Source organism: Oncorhynchus mykiss, chromosome 8 (genome assembly GCF_013265735.2).
Source record: "Oncorhynchus mykiss isolate Arlee chromosome 8, USDA_OmykA_1.1, whole genome shotgun sequence".
Lineage (NCBI taxonomy): Eukaryota > Metazoa > Chordata > Actinopteri > Salmoniformes > Salmonidae > Oncorhynchus > Oncorhynchus mykiss.
The window spans coordinates 62,943,972-62,963,624 of record NC_048572.1 but is presented as its reverse complement, the minus strand read 5'-3'; the positions used below and the strand labels follow the sequence as shown (position 1 = coordinate 62,963,624).

Below are 19,653 nucleotides of genomic sequence, written 5' to 3'. Positions count from 1 at the left end.
CTCTTGGACCTAGACTTGGCGCTCCGGTACCGTTTGCCATGCGGTAACAAAGATAACAGTCTATGACTAGGGTGGCTGGAGTCTCTGACAATTTTTAGGGCTTTCCTCTGACACCGCCTGGTATAGAGGTCCTGGATGGCAGGAACCTTGGCCCCAGTGATGTACTGGGCCGTACACACTAACCCCTGTATTGCCTTGCGGTCGGAGGCCGAACAGTTGCCATACCAGGCAGTGATGCAAACAGTCAGAATGCTCTCGATGGTGTAGCTGTAGAACCTTTTGAGGATCTGAGGACCCATGCCAAATCTATTTAGTCTCCTGAAGGGGAATAGGTTTTGTCGTTGTCACGTTCTGACCTTAGTTCCTTTATTACGTCTTTGTGTTAGTTTGGTCAGGGCGTGAGTTGGGGTGGGTAGTCTATGTTGTTTTTTCTATGTGGTTATATTTATATGTGTTTGGCCTGTTATGGTTCTCAATCAGAGGCAGGTGTCGTTCGTTGTCTCTGATTGAGAATCATACTTAGGTAGCTTGTTTTCCCCATTTTGGTTGTGGGTGTTTGCTTTCTGTTTTTGTGTCTGCACCAGACAGAACTGTTTCGGTTGTTCTCTGTATTTTGTTAATCAGTGTTCAGTTCCATTATTAAAAGTATGAACCCGTACCACGCTGCACCTTGGTCCTCACCTTCTTCCACCTACGACAGCCGTTACAGTCGTGCCCTCTTCAAGACTGTCTAAGTGTGCTTGGACCATATTAGTTTGTTGGTGATGTGGACACCAGGAAACCTGAAGCTCTCAAACTGCTACATTACAGTTGTTATCTACCCTTACCACCTGGGGACTGCCCGTCAGGAAGTCCAGGATCCAGTTGCAGAGGGAGATGTTTAGTCCCAGGGTCCTTAGCTTATTGATGAGCTTTGAGGGCACTATGGTGTTGAACGCTGAGCTGTAGTCAATGAATAGCATTCTCACATAGGTGTTGCTTTTGTCCAGGTGGGAAAGGGCAATGTGGAGTGCAATAGAGATTGCATCATCTGTGGATCAGTTGGGGAGGTATGCAAATTGGAGTGGGTCTTGGGTTTCTGGGATGATGGTGTTGATGTGAGCCATGACCAGCTTTTCAAAGCACTTCATGGCTACAGACATGAGTGCTACGGGTCGGCAGTCATTTAGGCAGGTTACCTTAGTGTTTTTGGGCACATGGACAATGGTGGTCTGCTTAAAACATGTTGGTATTACAGACTCGGACAGGGAGAGGTTGACAATGTCAGTGAAGACACTTTCCAGTTGGTCAGTGCATGCTCGCAGTACACGTCCTGGTAATCCGTCTGGCCTTGCGGCCTTGTGAATGTTGACCTGTTTAAAGGTCTTACTACGGAGAGTGGTATCACACAGTCTTCTGGAACAGCTGGTGCTCTCATGCATGATTCAGTGTTATTTCCCTCGAAGCGAGCATAGAAGAAGTTTAGCTCGTCTGGTCGGCTCCTGTCACTGGGCAGCTCTCGGCTGTGCTTCCCTTTGTAGTCTGTAATCGTTTGCGAGCCCTGACACATCTGACAAGTGTCAGAGCCGGTGTAGTACGATTCTTATTCCTGTATTGATGCTTTGCCTATTTTATGGTTCGTCTGAGGGGATAGCGGGATTTCTTATAAGCTCCCGCTCCTTGAAAGCGACAGCTCTAGCCTTTAGCTCAGTGCGGATGTTGCCTGTAATCCATGGCTTCTGGTTGGGGTATGTACTGTACGGTCACTGTGGTGATGACGTCATCAATGCACTTATTGATGAAGCCAATAACTGATGTGGTGTACTCCTCAATGCCATCGAAGGAATCCCAGAACATATTCAGTCTGTGCTAGCAAAACAGTCCTGTTGCTTAGCATCTGCTTCCTCTGACCACTTTGTTATTGATCTAGTCACTGGTGCTTCCTGCTTTAATTTTTGTTTGTAAGCGGGAATCAGGAGAATATAATTATGGTCCGATTTGCCAAATGGAGGGCGAGGGAGAGCTTTGTATGCGTCTCTGTGTGTGGAGTATAGGTGGTCCAGAGTTCTTTTTCCTCTGGTTGCACATTCAGCCAGCCTGCTGATAGAAATTTGTTAAAATGGATTTAAGTTTCCCTGCATTAAAGTCCCCTGCTACTAGGAGCGCCGCCTCTGGGTGAGCGTTTTCTTGTTTGCTTATGGCAGAATACAGCTCATTCAGTGCTGTCTTAGTGCCAGCCTCTGACTGTGGTGGTATGTAAAACAGCTACAAAGAATACAGATGAAAACTCTCTCGGTAGGTAGTGTGGTCTACAGCTTATCATAAGATACTCTACCTCAGGTGAGCAATAGCTCGAGACTTCCTTAGATATCGTGCACCAACTGTTGTTTACAAAAATACACAGACTGCCACCCCTTGTCTTACCAGACGCCACTGTTCTCAAGTATGACAATTGGGTACTTTTCACACCACTGTATAGATCAAATTGTTATTGATAGTGTAGCCTTAGTCTCCTCGTATCCTGCAGGCAATATACCGACTCTAGCCTATTGCTGCATTCATAACCAAGTGGGAAGGTGGTAATTACCAGTTGTGAAGTCATAAATACCATTTGGATGCATTCATGTGCTAATGGTCCACAAGCTGCGTCAACCATAAACTAAAAGTACAGCTATCATGCTTGTAAACCAATTATATTGTTCAAAAGCCATATTAATTGATTGCTTTTTATAAATTATGTTTTTTTGATTACACTTAACAGCTGAAAATGCATTTGGGAGAAGTCGGAGCTCAGGTTTTCCCAGGGTTTCCCACTTTGAAATTACGAGTTGGACGGGCATTCAAGTGGATTTTTCCTAGTCATATGTGGTTAATACCACCGTCCCACTTGGTTATGAATGCAGCATAACAGCAGGATAAGGCTAAGGTTTGAAGGAAATATGATATAGGCAATATGAATTCATTGGTTCACTGTAAACGAATATAGAAAATCAATAAAGAAATCAAAATTCTATTTTGATTGAAATAACAGAAGTTGGATGTCAGAAATGGGATGCCATTTATTGAATGATGTAGAAAATAGCCAGGAGCAATGATTGAACCAGGACCTTACACATGTAAAACTAACATGCCGGTGAAGGGGGTTAGGCAACCACAAAGTCCACAAGAGGTACAATGCCTGCAGGTTTTCATCCTTTTCTTTTATTAAGGACTGTAGGAAGCAGGTGGTTAGATTCTCTGACCAATGACATCAATTGCTCAATTAAGGCTAATTTCCAATTGAGCCAGCAGCATATGAGGCGTTTGCCATGAATGCGGTCTCTGCGAATGCGGGAACATTGCCTTTAAAAGTTGCATAGCCGACAAAGCACGATCGGATTGAATCCCGGCCTAAGAATCATGAAGAATAGAACAGCCCTTACCAACTCATCTATGCCATTGCAATTCTGAAAATATCCACACTTAGCCACAACAGGTGTGAATATAGTTGTGTTTAGTCGGGCTGTAGATAGCTAAGTACTGTAGCTACACATCTTTTCAGAAGAGCTCATGTTTCCACCTCCTTTCCCTCTTAAAATGTTTTATTTTGTATTTGTTTTCCTCTTCAAATGTCACTTATATTAATCATGGTCTACAAGCTTTAAGCTTTGGCCTAAATCTTTAGTGAACCCTATTTGACAATTAGTGTATTCCGCATTTATATAATCACATTTGTTTTTCTATTACAATTTCTATAAAAATGTATCATAGTATTTTACCAGATAAGCACGACAGACTAGTTTTATTCTGTACTATTATAAATCCGGCCCTCTATTGTTGCCAGATTATAGTATCAAGACTTTTATTTGGCAGAGATGCTGGGTTCTAACCACTACTTTGAGGGAATTAAATTTTAACCATGAAATTGGCCCATCCTCCTAAGGGATATTTTGTTACAATTACCCAGATTTGCTTTCAATGTCCAAAAACATTTCTGAGTTTTTGTGTGTACAGTGTGAATGGAATGAGGGTGAAGGGGTTCCCTGACCTTTAGCTGTCCCAGCATAGAACATCTGGAAGCCAGATGTGATTTTCTCTTCCTGAGAAACAGCTGGGAATCAGTGCCTTCGTTTAGGGAAATACCTTCAACCCCACAACTCTCTGGGTAGTCTGGCTTTAATTACATTGAAAGAGGATGCTCAATGTTTGTCTTTTTGCAAAATAATATTTGTATTTCTTTTGTGCAGGGGTTTTTGACAACTGCTCCCACTCCTTAAGTGAGAAAGGATGGTCCGTAGGTATTCGCACAGTAAAGCCCGGTGGAAGAAAAGATGCCAGATTCTTTTTTACACTCCGTACAGACCGAGCTCCCAAAGCTACGACTATCTATGGGCATCAGCGCTACCACCCTAACTCCTGGACTCACCTGATGGCCAGCTACAATGGCCACAGGATGAAGCTCTACATAGATGGTGCCAAGGTTGGGGAGAGCAGTTTGCAGTCTGGTAACCTCTACAGCCCGTTCATGGAGACTTGTCGAATACTTCTTCTAGGTGGGGACCAGTCAGACCTTGGGCACAACTTCCGAGGGCACATCGGAGGCATTGTGTTATGGGTGCTCCCCCGCACTCACGAGGACCTCCTTAAAGGGCCTTCTCGGATTGATAAGAGGGAACCAAACCTCGCTCTCTGGGCGGACTTCTCCGAGATAGAGCAACAGTGGAGTCCTCATAAGGAGGGCTACCACCCATCCATAGTCATCATCCCTATCCCTGAGCAGGAGCATGTGTCCCCCTTTCTGCCCCCTCCCTGTGGATTAACAACCTGTGACAACACAGACATCATCCTAGGCTACAATAACCACTGGCAGCTGCGCACAGAGAAAAGGATCCGCTACCGTATTGTCAACATCTGTAACGATGACGGAAGTCGTCCCACTGTCTCTCAGGCCCAGATCCAGATGCAGCACCAGGCACTTGTCGAAGCCTTCCAGTCCTACAACATCAGCTTGGAGCTGAGCACGCATAATGTCCAGAATACATCTGTACGCCAGCGCTTCATCCTCAGCAACTGCCGGATCAGTAAGATTGGTAACAGACACTGTGACGCGGAGTGTGACCACCCACTGACGGGCCACGATGGTGGGGACTGTCTGCGTCTGGGGCCCTGCTACAACTGGAAGAGGAGGGACGGGGTCTGCAACACAGAGTGCAACAGCATCCACTACGACTATGATGATGGAGACTGTTGTGATCCTGAGGTCACGGATGTCCTGAAGACATGCTTCGATCCAGAGTCCCCAGATAGGTGAGACATTTCTTTTCAATTAGTATTTGTCAGGGATCCTTAATCCTGCTCCAAGAGAGCCACAGCAGTACTGCAGGTGTTTGTCCCAACAGAAACACCGATTCCTCTAATCAAGGTGTTGAAGATCTGTTGAATGGTTGAAAATGTATATACAGTTGCTGCTTTGGGAAATTGTCCCAATTGTCTGAACGTATGAATTAGTCACAAACAATACCTTTATGGATATTGTGGTCCAGAGCCATCTTCTATCTAATTTCCAATTAAATTAATGGGTTGATATTGGTGTTCTTTACTAGTTCTGACAAATAAAAAAGTGCTGGGTCTGTCATCCTTAGCCTCCCTTAGCTACTGCAACCAGAAAAGTGGTGCTGCCTGCCCCTGGATTTATTGGACTTTGTGGATGTTGTGAGTTTAATGATAATGACAGTAATGATATTGAGGCTCTACGTAGGCATTGGGAGTTTAACGCCTAATTAGGCGTTAAGCTTGATTTACTAAAGAGGCCTTAAGTGTCTGTCTTCGGGGTACTTTGTTTTGTTAGGGTATGTGTATTAGACAACATGTGAAGCACACACATTGATACTCTGGAACCGTTTCTGAAAGCATGTGAAACTGTGAATTGAGAGAGAAGCCAAAGTATACACGTATTATTGCTAAACAATGAAACCAGAAGTCTCTTCCGCTCCGTTCTATTATTTTTGACAGGCAGACTTATCTGGGTTTCAAACAAAATGCATGATGTCTTGCCATAATGTCGTTCTTCGTTAGTTGTGCACAGCATGTAGGTAGAAATTCTTAACCTGCGATTGTTGTCTGACACAAATCAATCGACCATCTAATATACAGTATACTGTGCATGTTTGAGTTTACGATGCATTGCATAGGATTATAGACTGCTTAAAATGTGTTGCAATTTCTTGAAGAATACAATTTCCTGTAGATTATATAGTCTATCGTCATGTTTTTTTGTAATATAAACTTAAAAGTTATTTTAAGGATCAAAATGTACTGGTGATAACGTTCCCAAACTTATAGCTGGTGATTATGGTCTTGTAAATGCTATTGATAAGATAATTAAACATTTTAATTTGAAGCAATATTGCAATGAGTTTGGGGTACCTGTCCAACAGAACCAGTGACTTTCTCTTCACAAGTCGGCATACTGTATTAGTAGTTTCCTTTTTGGTAGTGTGTCTTTTAGGTAGGGAGTGTTCAGACAGAGTTCCTAAACTGTTCATAATTAATTCCCTCAGATTGGGCACTAACAATACATTCGGAGTACAATCAGTCAATGTGTTGTTTTGCACAGAGAGGGGGGGCTGGTATTTGTACTTTACAGAGCAACAATATCAGCTAAAAAGCCAGGCCTGAGACGGATATAAAAGTAAGTGTCAGGAAGGCATGAGCGTAGAACTGACTTCTGATTTATAGCTTGCAATGATGTAATCTCTCTCAGTTACTTGCCAAAGTTTTTCCTACCTCTGACCATTCACTTAAACTGTATGAATTGCGAATCCACCATAGATGCAAATGCTTAATAAGACACGGCTTTCTGGAATATCTGCAGTGTAGCCTAGGTCTTTAAAAGGTCCTAACCTGAGCTGGTTGGAAGAGTGCAATCCCTGGACTGCAATCCAGAGTTTTAGGAGAATTAGTGCAGGGATGACATTTTGATGGCATTTGTAGAGAGTACAATTTTATGTTTGGGTCTGGGATTTTGGTATTTTTCTGTCTGAGTTATTGTCCAGGTATCTGCAGCTGGGCAATAGAACTCAATCCCTAGCCAATTGCTGTCACTACACAAATTTGTTGTTCAAGCAGACAGAGAGACAGCCATGAGGAATGGCCAGGTACATGAAGATTTTGGCCACACATGACAGAGAAAGGAAAAATGAGGAGGACATTTTAGCCATTAATGCTAGGATATTCCCCTGCCGCTGAGGGGATCCAGAACTGGTGGTTTGAATCCGTTTGCAAGGCAAACTAGGTGGTTCTCAAAAATCCCTTTTTCTCCAACAATGAAAGGACATTTGGAAAAAGTTACATGGCCTTTGAGAACAGTTCTATTGTCCCAGTTCAGATTTTAAATATAATTCTATCAAATTTGTGCAGAAAATATTTTTTTAGAAAGTAGGCCTACTGTATTACGTAATGTAATAACCCCTTTCCAGGTGTATTTTTTGAAGGGCCAGTGTTGCAAGAAGTTTGGCTATGAATATTAGAGTTCTCAACTGACTGAATTGTGTCCATAGCTATATTGAATGGATTCTACCAACCAAAATATTGCTTCATAATGTAGAATTCAAAATGAACAACCAATACTTTATTATTAAAAACGATCAATCCATTGTTTATATTTAATATGTTATATGTATTATGAAACTCATTTGACCTAATGCTGAATTGGAGCACTCAAGCAGATTGACACAGTGTTTGCTTGTTTAATGAAAACTGGATGTAAGGCAAACTACACTTGGTCAGTTCTTGGGTGGAACACATCCAAGAAACAGTAGGTGGTTCAACTAATGGGCTAGACCCTTTGGCAGGTTTCAAAAGAGTATTAACACTCATACCTTTTCAAACGAATGGGCCAGTGATAGGTGGAAAGGCTTTCCAGCTATAAAAGCAAAAGAGAAAAATGACATGTGACATAATCTAGCGTTTAAAAAAAAGTTAACTTCACACATCAAAGCAGTTCTATGGCAATCTATCACAGTTGGGAGTGGGGGGAAGTGGAAGGTAGTGGTTTCATGTAGCTACCCGAACCAATTCAAACAATGTTGTTTTGGAAGTAGTAGAATTGGATGTAGAAGGAGAGAAGTGGAAATGAACTCCCAGATGAGCTACTTTCTCATCAGGAGCTCCTCTGACTAGACTACATGACTTGAATGTTACCAAACAAATTATTGTACTGTCTACTTTCTCCGTTGAGTACCACAACATACTGTAGGACTTTTTCATTACGATGTCATGGGATCCGATCTACAGTCATGTCCATAACTATTGGCACCCTTGATAAAGATGAGCAAAAAAACACGATAAAATAAATACAAATACTGAGCTATTTTGTATGCTCAAAGACATTTAATATATTTAGTTAAAAAATGTATCGAACAAATCTAAAAAAACATTGGCAGCCCTATACTTCAGCACACTCCACATGCGAGGATAACGACGCTGAGTCTTTTTCTAAAAACAATTATGATATTTGAGAACACATTGGGAGGGATCTTAGACTATTCCTTCATGCAGAATCTTTCCAGATCCTTGATATCCTTTCTCTGCGGTTAAGGACTGCCAAGTTTCAGCCTCCTGTCAGAGACAACCAGGTTTTTGGCTAAAATGTCCTGTTATTTTCCTGGTCAAGTTCATGATTCCGTTGACTTTAACAAGGGCCATAGGACCAGGCCATAGGATCTTTGATAATAAGGGACTATTTTGCTTCCAGTGGTCCTGGGGCCCTTGTTAAGGTCAACGGCATCATAAACATTTTAGCCAAAAACCGTGTTGCTTCTGCCAGGAGGCTGAAACTTGGCCGCAAATGGGTCTTTCAGCAATAAGATAACCTGAAGCACACCAAAATCTACAATGAAATTGTTAATTGGCCACAAAATCAACATTTTGCAATGTCTATCTCAGTCTCCAGACTTGAACCACATTGAAAACCTGGGGTTAATATGGGTGCCAATAATCTTTACCCGTATCTTTTTAGATTTTTTTAAATTACTTGTTGAACAAAATATCTTTCTCAGAGCAATTGTGTTAGTATAACATTATCATTTCCCCCCAAAATGTAGCATACTTTATAGCTTAATATTTGTTTTATTTATTTCATACAGTATTTTTTGCTAACCTTTATCATTGATGTCAATAATTATGGACCTGACTGTGTGTGTGTGTATCTGGGAGTTCATTAATTCTACACCTGTGTTGTCTGATATTTTCACATGGTATTTGAAACTGTATACCGTTACTATTTACAATAGGATTGTGTGAGCAAACTGTCCAATTGCCCTAGACTAAAAGCAGGGAATGCAAGATTTTATTTATTCTAATGACATATACTTCTTCTCTTTTCTGCAGAGCCTATATGAGTGTGAAGGAACTGAAAGAGTTGTTACACCTGAGCAGCACAGACACCCTAAATGTTTTCTTTGCCAACAACTCAGCCCGTGAAGAGTTAGCAGGGGCTGCAACCTGGCCATGGGCAAAGGAGGCCCTCAACCATCAGGGTAAGCTACTGCTACACCCCTTCCTTCTGTCTTCACCTGAATCAAACACAAAAGACATTGAGCTACAAAATGATATGCATGCTATAACATGCCAAACGGGATTACATTGCCTTCTATTAGGTTAGAAAGTACACACAAAAGTTACACAAAGTAAAATGCAGAAGAAGAGAAGGTAGGCATTGTCTTCAGATTCTCTCTCTCCCCCTCTCCCTCACTCTCTCCATTCTTCACTCTCCCCATCACTCTCCTCATCTCTTGCCCTCCACTCTTTGATCTCAGTATTAGCTGTAACAAGATGAATTAGCCTTAATCCAGGGTAGAAAACACTTGCAGCATGCATAGATTTCCTGGCAGATTGCCTCCGAATCATTAGGACTTTCCACTGTAAAGACAACCCCAACAACAACCAAACAAAAACATTGTTACTGTTTTCAATCGCTCATTAAAGCTAAGAGTTTTCTCCTCACATCTAGTTATTTAATAAATCCCAACTTTACCTGAAGTGGAAATGTATTACTCTAATTGGTTTGGACTGGTATTATTTTGTCTGTGTATTGCTAATGGAATTGTTCTACCCCAATAAGAAACACTGCGTTACAGTCAAGTTGCTTCTTGTAAATTATCCTTAAATATCTTATATCCTCTTCTGTGTATTCTCTTCCATCTACTGAAGAGCTGTAAATCACTCAGTAAGAGTGCTTGGCCGGGGAGTGAAACCCCTTTAAAGTATTATTCTCCGTTCAATCAGGTTTGTTGTTTTGCTCCCTCTGGGTTGCGTCTTACCTCCTGGCACATTCATTATGGGCCCTGGGCATGGCGTTCGGTGCATTCCAGCACAGATGTCCTTTTCTTCTTCCTCAGGGTTGAACTGCATCAACAAGCCAGTCAGTGTTTTGGGCTGGGCTTTCTCTGATACAGTATGTCCCTTATGGACCACCGTCTTGCAGGTTTCCATCCCCTCTTTGAACCCCACAGCTCCCTGAAGTGAGGATATTTCACTCAAAGCCACATCGTTCAATATGATGACAGTAAGTGGTTGAATGATACAGGGAAAGATGCAGTGGTGCCACGACTGTAAGAGAGAAGAGAAACTTTATAGTGTAAATTGTGTAGTTACTTTTCCCAGTCTTATTTTGTAATTAACGGTTAAGCTTGTATATGAGACCTGATGATTTATGTCTGAGGACAAACCATGAGAACAGGCCTTACAGTCAGGAAGTCTTGGTCTGACAAGCAGGTCCTCTCCCAATTTACTCCCAATTGCAACAGAATATATTCTCCACCGAATTGAATGTTGAAGCAAAGCCCTGCATACATCTGTCATTGTTTACAGGCTAAATGTGCTATTAAAGTGAAGTTGTCTCAACGGGCACAGCAGAGGTCCTCACAAATTGAATAGTGCTTCTAATTAGAAAACAAATAGCATGTTTATTCTATTCCAGTTCTTAAGGTTTATAACGGGCAATAACCTCTGCCTCCATACTCCATAAATTACATGATAAGAAATTATGCAAATTATTTCCAGGATAGCACTATACTTGTTTCTTACATGATGAGTTTAAAACTGCTGAAGGTTTGCCTCGTCTTTAAGTGGTTATAAATGGCACATCGTTTAGGGTTTTTATGACATTAGTTGGTTCTAAATCCAAATGTTAACATGCTATTACTCAGAGGGCTTGTCAGACAAAATGTGTTTGACTGTTTGTCTGAGATGGCAAGCTTGACTAATTAGTCAATAAACACACCAAAAAAACATTGAAAGAAGTTGACATAGAGATTGTGTCTGATTCATCTTTGCCCCCCAAAAAACATGTCCCACTGTGATCATGGAGTAGATCTGGGATGGAAGTTATTTACAGGCTCTAGGAGTATTTGAGAAGCAACAAAGGCAGACTAGTTCAGCAATCTCACCACCTGTTGAGTTCTGTTCAATAACTATATCATCCTATCCACAGGTGGAATGGTGATGAATCCATCCTACTTCGGCACCATCGGACACAATAACACAATGATCCATGAGATGGGCCATATCTTCGGACTGTACCATGTCTTCAAGGGGGTCAGTGAGCGGGAGTCCTGTGATGACCCCTGTCAGGAGACCACTCCCTCCATGGAGACAGGAGACCTATGTGCAGACACGGCCCCTACACCCAAGTCTAAGGCCTGCCATGACCCTGGTCATGTCAATGACACCTGTGGGATAACGCTCTACCAGGACACACCGTACAACAACTACATGAGTTACACAGGTAGGTCTACTGTAACCTCTCTGCAATGCAGTCAGCATCAGCTAGGCTGTGTCCCAAATGGCACTCTTATTCCCTTCATAGAACACTACTTCTGACCAGATCACTATGGGCCCTGGTCAAAAGTAGTGAACTGTATAGGGAATAGGGTGCCATTTGGGGCACATACCTAAAATTAGGCAGTGGTGCCATACTCCTACTGCAAGACCACAAATGTCTACAGCAGGGGTAGGCAACTAGCCACAGGATGATTTTTGGGGGGGAATAATTTGAATAATTTGTACACTGCAAGTTGACCACAGCTAAGCCCAAAACATTTATTTGAAAATAACAATAATTTCATACCTTGATTACACTGAGAGACGATCATGTGTATTTTTTTATTTGTGGAAATACTTGGGAATAGATTTCCTAACAAACACATTTCATGCTGAATTCCTGGTGATTTTACAGTATTTTTTTAAAACCAAAACTTAAATCCCTCCTGGTCTACTGTGTATGTGATCTTAAATCCAAGTGTATTTCGTTTGGACTATGGATTGCATAGTATGCCTAATTCATCCATGTCAAATGAGTGATCAAAATTCACTTGTTTCTTAAAGGAAAAATCCACCCAAAACAAATTCCTTTAATTTATAGTGTTAAATAATACTAATATGTGAGAACAATATTTCATTGTGGAAATCTGTTGCAGCTCAAGTCTACAAAATCCACAATGCAATAATCTCTCTATGGGCTGGCTGGCTAGCTACCTAGGTGCTAGCTACAGTAGCAAACGTCGCTACACACAATAATACCAAAGAAAATACCAACATGTAAAGTACCTACTTAGCTGTAAACCGCCTAAACATACTGCACTTTCAATTTAGGAGTCTACAATCTCACTAAAATCTCAAATTTAACCTGCAGATCGATGTGGTTCACAGAGTGGAGTCTGACGTTCACAACGGCAGATATACTTTTGTGGAGATGGGAAATGTTGCCCATGCTACGTCAACGGGCGGTGCATTCTGGGTGATTCTGGGACAAGGAGCGCTCTCCTTCAAGGAGTGAATGGGAGTCTATTGGGTGCTAGCTCAAAAACCCAACATTAGCATGAATTTCCTCAACAAGAAATACAAAATTACAAATATTTAACTTGCTATCTGTAATATCGTATAGCTTTGGAATCATGACATTATGTACTTTCGAGTAAATTATTAAAGCATGTTTCTCGACATATACACTGACTTTGAGAATGGATTGTGTGACAATTAGCTTAGCAAACATGTGACGCAGTATGACAACGTGAACGCGATTGTTCGACAGTCTGCTGGGGGTGGGGGCGTTATACGTTCCTTCATTCATTCTCCTTTCTATAATATCTCTGGCAACGGCACCATGCAATGCACCCTGGACTAAAGGGGCAGATAAAAAGGAAAAATGTGCTAGACCCTCCGTTAAATTACAAATTTTTCTAGGTAGGAATATTGCAAAAATATGATCAATGACTCATTCGAGAGAAGACATGCTCCCAAGTTATGACATCGGCCGATATTGAAATCTGACATGTATGATAGACGTTTTTGCGATCTAAAACTCGTATTTCTATTGACTTCCAGTGTAGTGAGAGCGACATTATCACAGTGCTACGTCATACTGGACGGATTTCTGCCTGCTTGAACGCCAATAACTCAGATACACATGAAAACATTAAATAACCCAGGGAATCGAAAGAACATCACTCAGAGATGCACAAAAACAATATTACATTCAAAACGGGTGAACCTTTCTTTTAAAGCGTCCGCATACTTCCCAGCCAAAACAGTTCGGAAGAGTTCATGCATGTAGTATTATGACAACATTTTGTAAAGTTTTGGTTTGTTTTGGACTTCAGCGAGGGGTTTTTCAGCTGTTCGGGCACAGCCTTTTTCTGGAGGCAAGCCGAAGTTCGGAGCTGAAGTCTTCGCCCCTTCGTCATTGATTGGTCAACAGTAGGGATTCTTCAATAAAGTCTTTGTTGTCATTCAAAGAGAGACCACTCGTTTTCCTGCAGTTTTTTTCATTGCGACATACTGCACCAAACATCTTAGTTAGATGTAAAATTGCTCGACTAAGATCTCCTCGGCAGAAACGTCAAAATGAATGACAGATTTCTTGGCTAGGGTGTCTCAAAATGGACCAGTGGTAATTTTAGCATGTTAATCTTGGTGAAAAAAAAAGAAAAGAAAAGTGGGATGCATGCCAGCAAATCCACTACACACCAGAACAATAAACAAATACATTAATTGCACTATAACGGTGACAAACGGTACCCACAAACTGTTAGGGCCTACATTAAGCTGTCTCAACAGCAGTCACAACATCTTACCACTGCTACACCTGGCTATCAGTGAAGCCTTGTCTGGCAGCGAAACAGTTAATTCAGCCTCATTTACTGCCTTAAAAAAAACACAGCTGGTATTGCTGACTTGCTTAAACAAATGTGGTTTCTAATGACAATTGAGATGTACAAACTATGGCATAAGATTAAGACATTAATGAGTGAGCTAGGAGGGACGTAGTCAATATAACTATTTGTTTAACGCTTTTGAAATGTACAGCGACAGAATTCAGAAAATGGACCGTTCTTACAGTGTTCTCCCGGTACACCAAGTCAGAACCGTAAGATAAATAAAGGGGACGTATAAGCAGACAATGAAAGCTCTTACAATATTCAATGATTACATTTCTCTAAAACAGGTTATACTGTAGGCTACATGTGCACCACCAAGTCAGAACAGTAGGTAAAATTAAGAGGGGTAAATAGACCAAATTATTAGGGTGAGCCATATGGGCTACTAACATCTTACTACACAACATACACTTAATATTACTTTCTTAGCTACAGTATACATATCTCCCTGGCATATTACATAATTTATGCAGCAGCATACAATACATTTTTGGACTCACCTTGTTGTGCTGTGCTCACTTGAACAGGAAGGTGGCGTGTCTGTCCTTCATGGGCAAATTTTGTCATCAAAGTCTGGCATTCTCTGGATTTTTTCGAGGTCTACCCTTAGACTTGGCTGTGACGTATTGTCCCCATGTGTGATAAAACACTGAGCCAATCACGGTGCAAAAAAAGCACTGAGCTAGGCTTAATGAAAGCACTGCGCTAGGCTTAAACACCTGCATTTTAGAGCTCCCTTCCTCAAGAAAACAATGAAAGATATATGTTTTACATTGTTTGCAAACTGATATGCCATACTGACTCAACTCCAGCCACTTTAATAATGGAAATTGATGGGAATTGATGTAAAAAATGTATCACTAGCCACTTTAAACAATGCCACTTAATATGATGTTTACATACCCTACATTATTCATCTCATATGTATATGTATATACTGTACTCTATATCATTTACTGCATCTTGCCATCTTTATGTAATACATGTATCACTAGCCACTTTAAACTATGCCACTTTATGTTTATATAACCTACATTACTCATCTCATATGTACATACTGTACTCTATACCATCTACTGCATCTTGCCTATGTCATTCTGTACCATCACTCATTCATATATCTTTATGTACATATTCTTTATCCCTTTACACGTGTGTGTATAAGGTAGTAGTTGTGGAATTGTTAGGTTAGATTACTCGTTTGTTATTACTGCATTGTCGGAACTAGAAGCACAAGCATTTCGCTACACTCGCATTAACATCTGCTAACCACGTGTATGTGACAAATAAAATTGGATTTGATTTGATTTTGGCATGTATTAATGCCAAAATAACATGCAAAACAGGCAAGCCCAAAAAAGGGCAAAAAATGTGGGGCTCTGCCCCACCTGCCCTGAATGATAGGTCGCCACTGAAATGGACAAACAGTACGATTGCTGCTTTTTTAAAAGAGAAGGTCTTTTAAGGGAGTACGCAAGCACACTAATTTTAAGGGAGTACGTAAGCACAAGGATTCTGACACCGTTTGATGATTTCCGCTGGGAACATTAACTCTACTTTCACTTCTTTTCCTCAGACGATAACTGCACCAACCATTTCACACCAAATCAAGTGGCTCGGATGCATTGTTATATGGATCTAGTCTACGAGAACTGGCTGAACAACAGAAGGCCCTCCCCCATCCCTCTCAAGCCCATGGTGATTCGACAGAGCTCAGACTCGGTCTCCATTCATTGGCTGCCACCTGTAAGGGGGCCACTTCATCAAAGGTAGAATAAATGTGTAGCTAAAGTTTTTCCTCATATCAGCAGTAATGAGATAATATGTATCCCAAATGACACCCTATTCCCTATATAGTGCACTACTTTTGACCACGGGCCCATAGAGAGCTTGTACTGCACCATAAAGGGAATATGGTGCCATTTGGGATACAGACACAGATATTCATGAATGATAATGACATTTTCAAAGATTTTCTGATACTTACATCTGAGCACCTCTTTTAACAGTTCCCCTACAGTGGATAGTGTAAACTGCAGGGACTGTGAGGCAGATGGTGTGTTCCATCAGTATGCCTATGAGGCCACCTCGCCCCGGGTCTGTGACTCCTCCGGATACTGGACACCTGAAGAGGCTATTGGTCAGTATTTCTCTTTTGCCACACATGGGCCTGTGTGGCTTAGTTAGTACAGCATGCCAGTTGCAACGTCAGGGTTGTGGGTTCAATTCCCACAGGGACCACCCATACTAAAATGAATGCATGCACAACTGTGAAATAGGTTTGGATAAAAGCGTCGGCTAAGTGGCATATATTATTTATATTATGACAATTCCATTAGCCACTAGTAGCCAGTCTAGTCTAGGATAGTAGTCTCAAGGCCGAGTTACATTGCACACTCAGTGACATGTCTCTGACACTACAAAAACATAATAAAGTGAGCACATACTCCTCATCTGATAAATCATTTATTTTAATCTCATTGATTTTAGTGTGTTATTATGTCCATTCTGAACATACACAAAACATTCAGTTACTTACAGTTTAAGTTCTACCTTTCTGCAAGGAGGATCCCTTATTCTCCTGTGGGTAAGGTGCGTGCAGGGATAAAGACTGTATGGAAGAAAAATATGAAAATCATAAAATAATAGTTGCCAGGCAAAAAATCTTCTCTTGTTTTGGCCATAAGAAAAACAGGGTGCTTGGCAATGTCAATTTTTGGTAATGTTGGGTGCCGTCCAACATTGTACTGTCATAAAAAACTGTGTATCCTGTAGTGCTTTGAATCTTTATGCTTCATGTAACAGATGTTCCTTATTATTCCAATCAAGATTATTTGAGTGTGGAGAAGCCCAGTCTTTTGACATGACGTGTTAAAAACGTTTTAGAAATTCTACTCTGGAAATCCTCAGATGGAATTTGTGCTTTGAAAAAAAAGAGGAGGTGGTGATTGTTCTCCATGCTGTACTTTAATGACGATAAAGACAATTACAGCATTGTCCAGGAAAGGAGAGTGGAATCCACAGTTCTGGGGAGAGACACAGTCTGTTGGCTTTTGTTGTGTACTATAGTGTAATTTATGGGGGGAAGAGAGTCATCCTACCTGCTTGTCCATGTGTAAGCCAGGTGTTCACTCGTGGGTCTTGAGAACTTAATTTAGAACAGGAAATTAAGAGTTTTACAGATTAAAAATAAAGGAGGCTTTTGTATATTTCAAATGGGTTCAGGGACCAATCACAATGGGAATACAAAACAAAACATTATGTGATTGGTAAATGAGTTGCAAAGAAGAAAATAAACTCAACTCATTGACAAATCAAATCAAATTATGTTTTGTTTTGTATTCCCATGTCATTGGTCCCTGAACCCATTGGAGGCCATTTTGAAAAAAATTATTTATCAGTCTGTAAAACTGTTTATGAAATACGTTGGTTTTATGTTTAACAATAAAGAAGCACTTTTATCAATTTCAACGTTCCTCTAAGAGTTGCTGAATTTCCTATTCAATAAATCTGCCCCTAAATGATACATATGAAAAATATGAATATGTATGCACACACTACTGTAAGTCACTCTGGATAAAAGCGTCTGCTACATGACTAAAATGGAAATGGAAATTGGTTGGAGAGCGAGGTGGCTGTGTTCCCTCCCCTTAAAGGGGAAATCTGCAGTTGCTACATCCATTTTTGGACAGAAACAAATGTATTATATTTACCCATTGATTATTGAAGAATATAACTTATAAATGCCTCATGAGCTTAGTTCAACTGTTGTACCCCATTAGAACCCAAAATATAATACTCCAATATTTGTAAACAACGTAAATGTAAACAAACACTTTATAACCTCCAAACATGGTTAAAACGATAATTTTGATAACATGAATGGTCAGTCCTTGCATCCATAGCTCTGACTCTGAATTTGAGAGTGGTTACATTTCTCAAGGCTCATACCTCATAACTGCTGATTCTAGGTTTAACAGGAAAATAAGTTAAGGTTGATTAGGGTGGGATTAAATGCAATCACGTTATAGTGCAGCACACTATACAGCTGCCAATTTTTTTTGCAGTGTTTTAAAGGCATTTTCGAAGATGTTTGCAGGGATTGTATTCATGATAAACGCTGTTTATGTTGGTTCATGTTGGTTCAAGCGTAAATTGCCATTAAAATAGTGCACTCCGCTACAACGCACCTTGCATTAGATCGCAGCCTATATGAAAACAAGTCAAAATGTTCCACCCCAGTACCCTTCTTACCCTTTTACAAATGAATTAAACTGTTAGGCCTCTAAATTGTTAGGCCTCAAAATTGATTTAGTTAAGTTTTAAACATTGACTGAATTAATAAAAAATGCATACAACATAGTGTATACCTCGTTCTTTTCACAGAAACAGATCTTCCCTTTGATGCGTTCCTCCACTGAAACCTAAGCATGCATTTCCAAACCTGGGGAGTCTATTTAATCTTGAGAAAGGGAAAAGTAGTGGCATTGTTAAGTTGCTGAAAGCAGGAAGGATGATACACTAAGATCTTGAAGCACTAGCCTTTCCTGTGGGAGCCGTTTGCCACATCTGATACAGCGATTAATCTGGGCCTGTGTTGAGGCCTTTCTCTGTTTATCTGACCAATTTAGTTTTATGGTTTGACTTGGCGTGCTGATGTTTACCCTGAAAAAATACACACATGTGAAGGAGCCACATTGGGTGCAAATAGCAGAAGCTGTGGAAGCTGTGGATGTTCAGGCATTGGCTTGCTGGGGCTACCGCTGCAGGCTCTGTCCCTCTCACCATCCAACAGTTTAGTTCAGGGCTCTGCTGAGACATGCTACCTGCTACTTTTCCCATTTGTACCACAGAGGAAATGAACATGCTTTATACATTGTTACGGCATGGATTTCTTTCCTGTGCGAAATTGCACCTGGGTATGTTGTGTACTAGAGGGTGGCTTGGGGAAGACCAGTCCAGTCCACAGCCAGGTTGTGTGATTTTCCCAAGCTCTCTCCCATCACTGGTACTCTCCAGTAGCCCTCTTCTTTAATAATAGTACAGTAATGGTTTTTCAGTGATTCAAAATCATAAAACAAACTGAGAGATAGTACACTACTTAAAGTGTCAATCAGCAGTAGAAACAAGTAAGTGTACTACCTGTTTCGGTAAAAAGCTGAGGGATGGGGCTGGAAAAACTGTAACTACTCTCAAATGCTCAGAGCTGTGGATGCAAGGACCGATCGATCATCCATGATATCAGCATTATAGTTTGAACCATGTTTTGTTAGGATGTATAGTATTTTTTTTTCCATTTATTTTGTTTATAAACATTGGAGTAAAAAAAGCTTATATTTTGGGTTCTGATGGAGTACGACAGTTGAACTATGCTCATGAGGCATTTATAAGTTATATTCTTCAAACATCAATGGGTACATATAATTGATTTATATGTCCAAAAATGGATGTAGCAACTGCTGATGTCCCATTTAAA

At 40.8% G+C, this 19,653-nt stretch overlaps 1 protein-coding gene across 1 annotated transcript in view; it reads left to right on the top strand.

Annotated features, from left to right (window-relative positions):
• The window catches only part of LOC110530309 (pappalysin-2), an 84,536-nt gene that overhangs the window by 3,861 nt on the left and 61,022 nt on the right, over positions 1-19,653 (top strand). Inside the window, exons 2-6 of the mRNA XM_036985949.1 lie at positions 4,206-5,265; positions 9,349-9,497; positions 11,453-11,746; positions 15,754-15,946; positions 16,187-16,317. Of these exons, the coding sequence (XP_036841844.1) occupies positions 4,206-5,265; positions 9,349-9,497; positions 11,453-11,746; positions 15,754-15,946; positions 16,187-16,317 (1,827 nt within the window). The remainder of the gene's footprint in view (positions 1-4,205; positions 5,266-9,348; positions 9,498-11,452; positions 11,747-15,753; positions 15,947-16,186; positions 16,318-19,653) is intronic.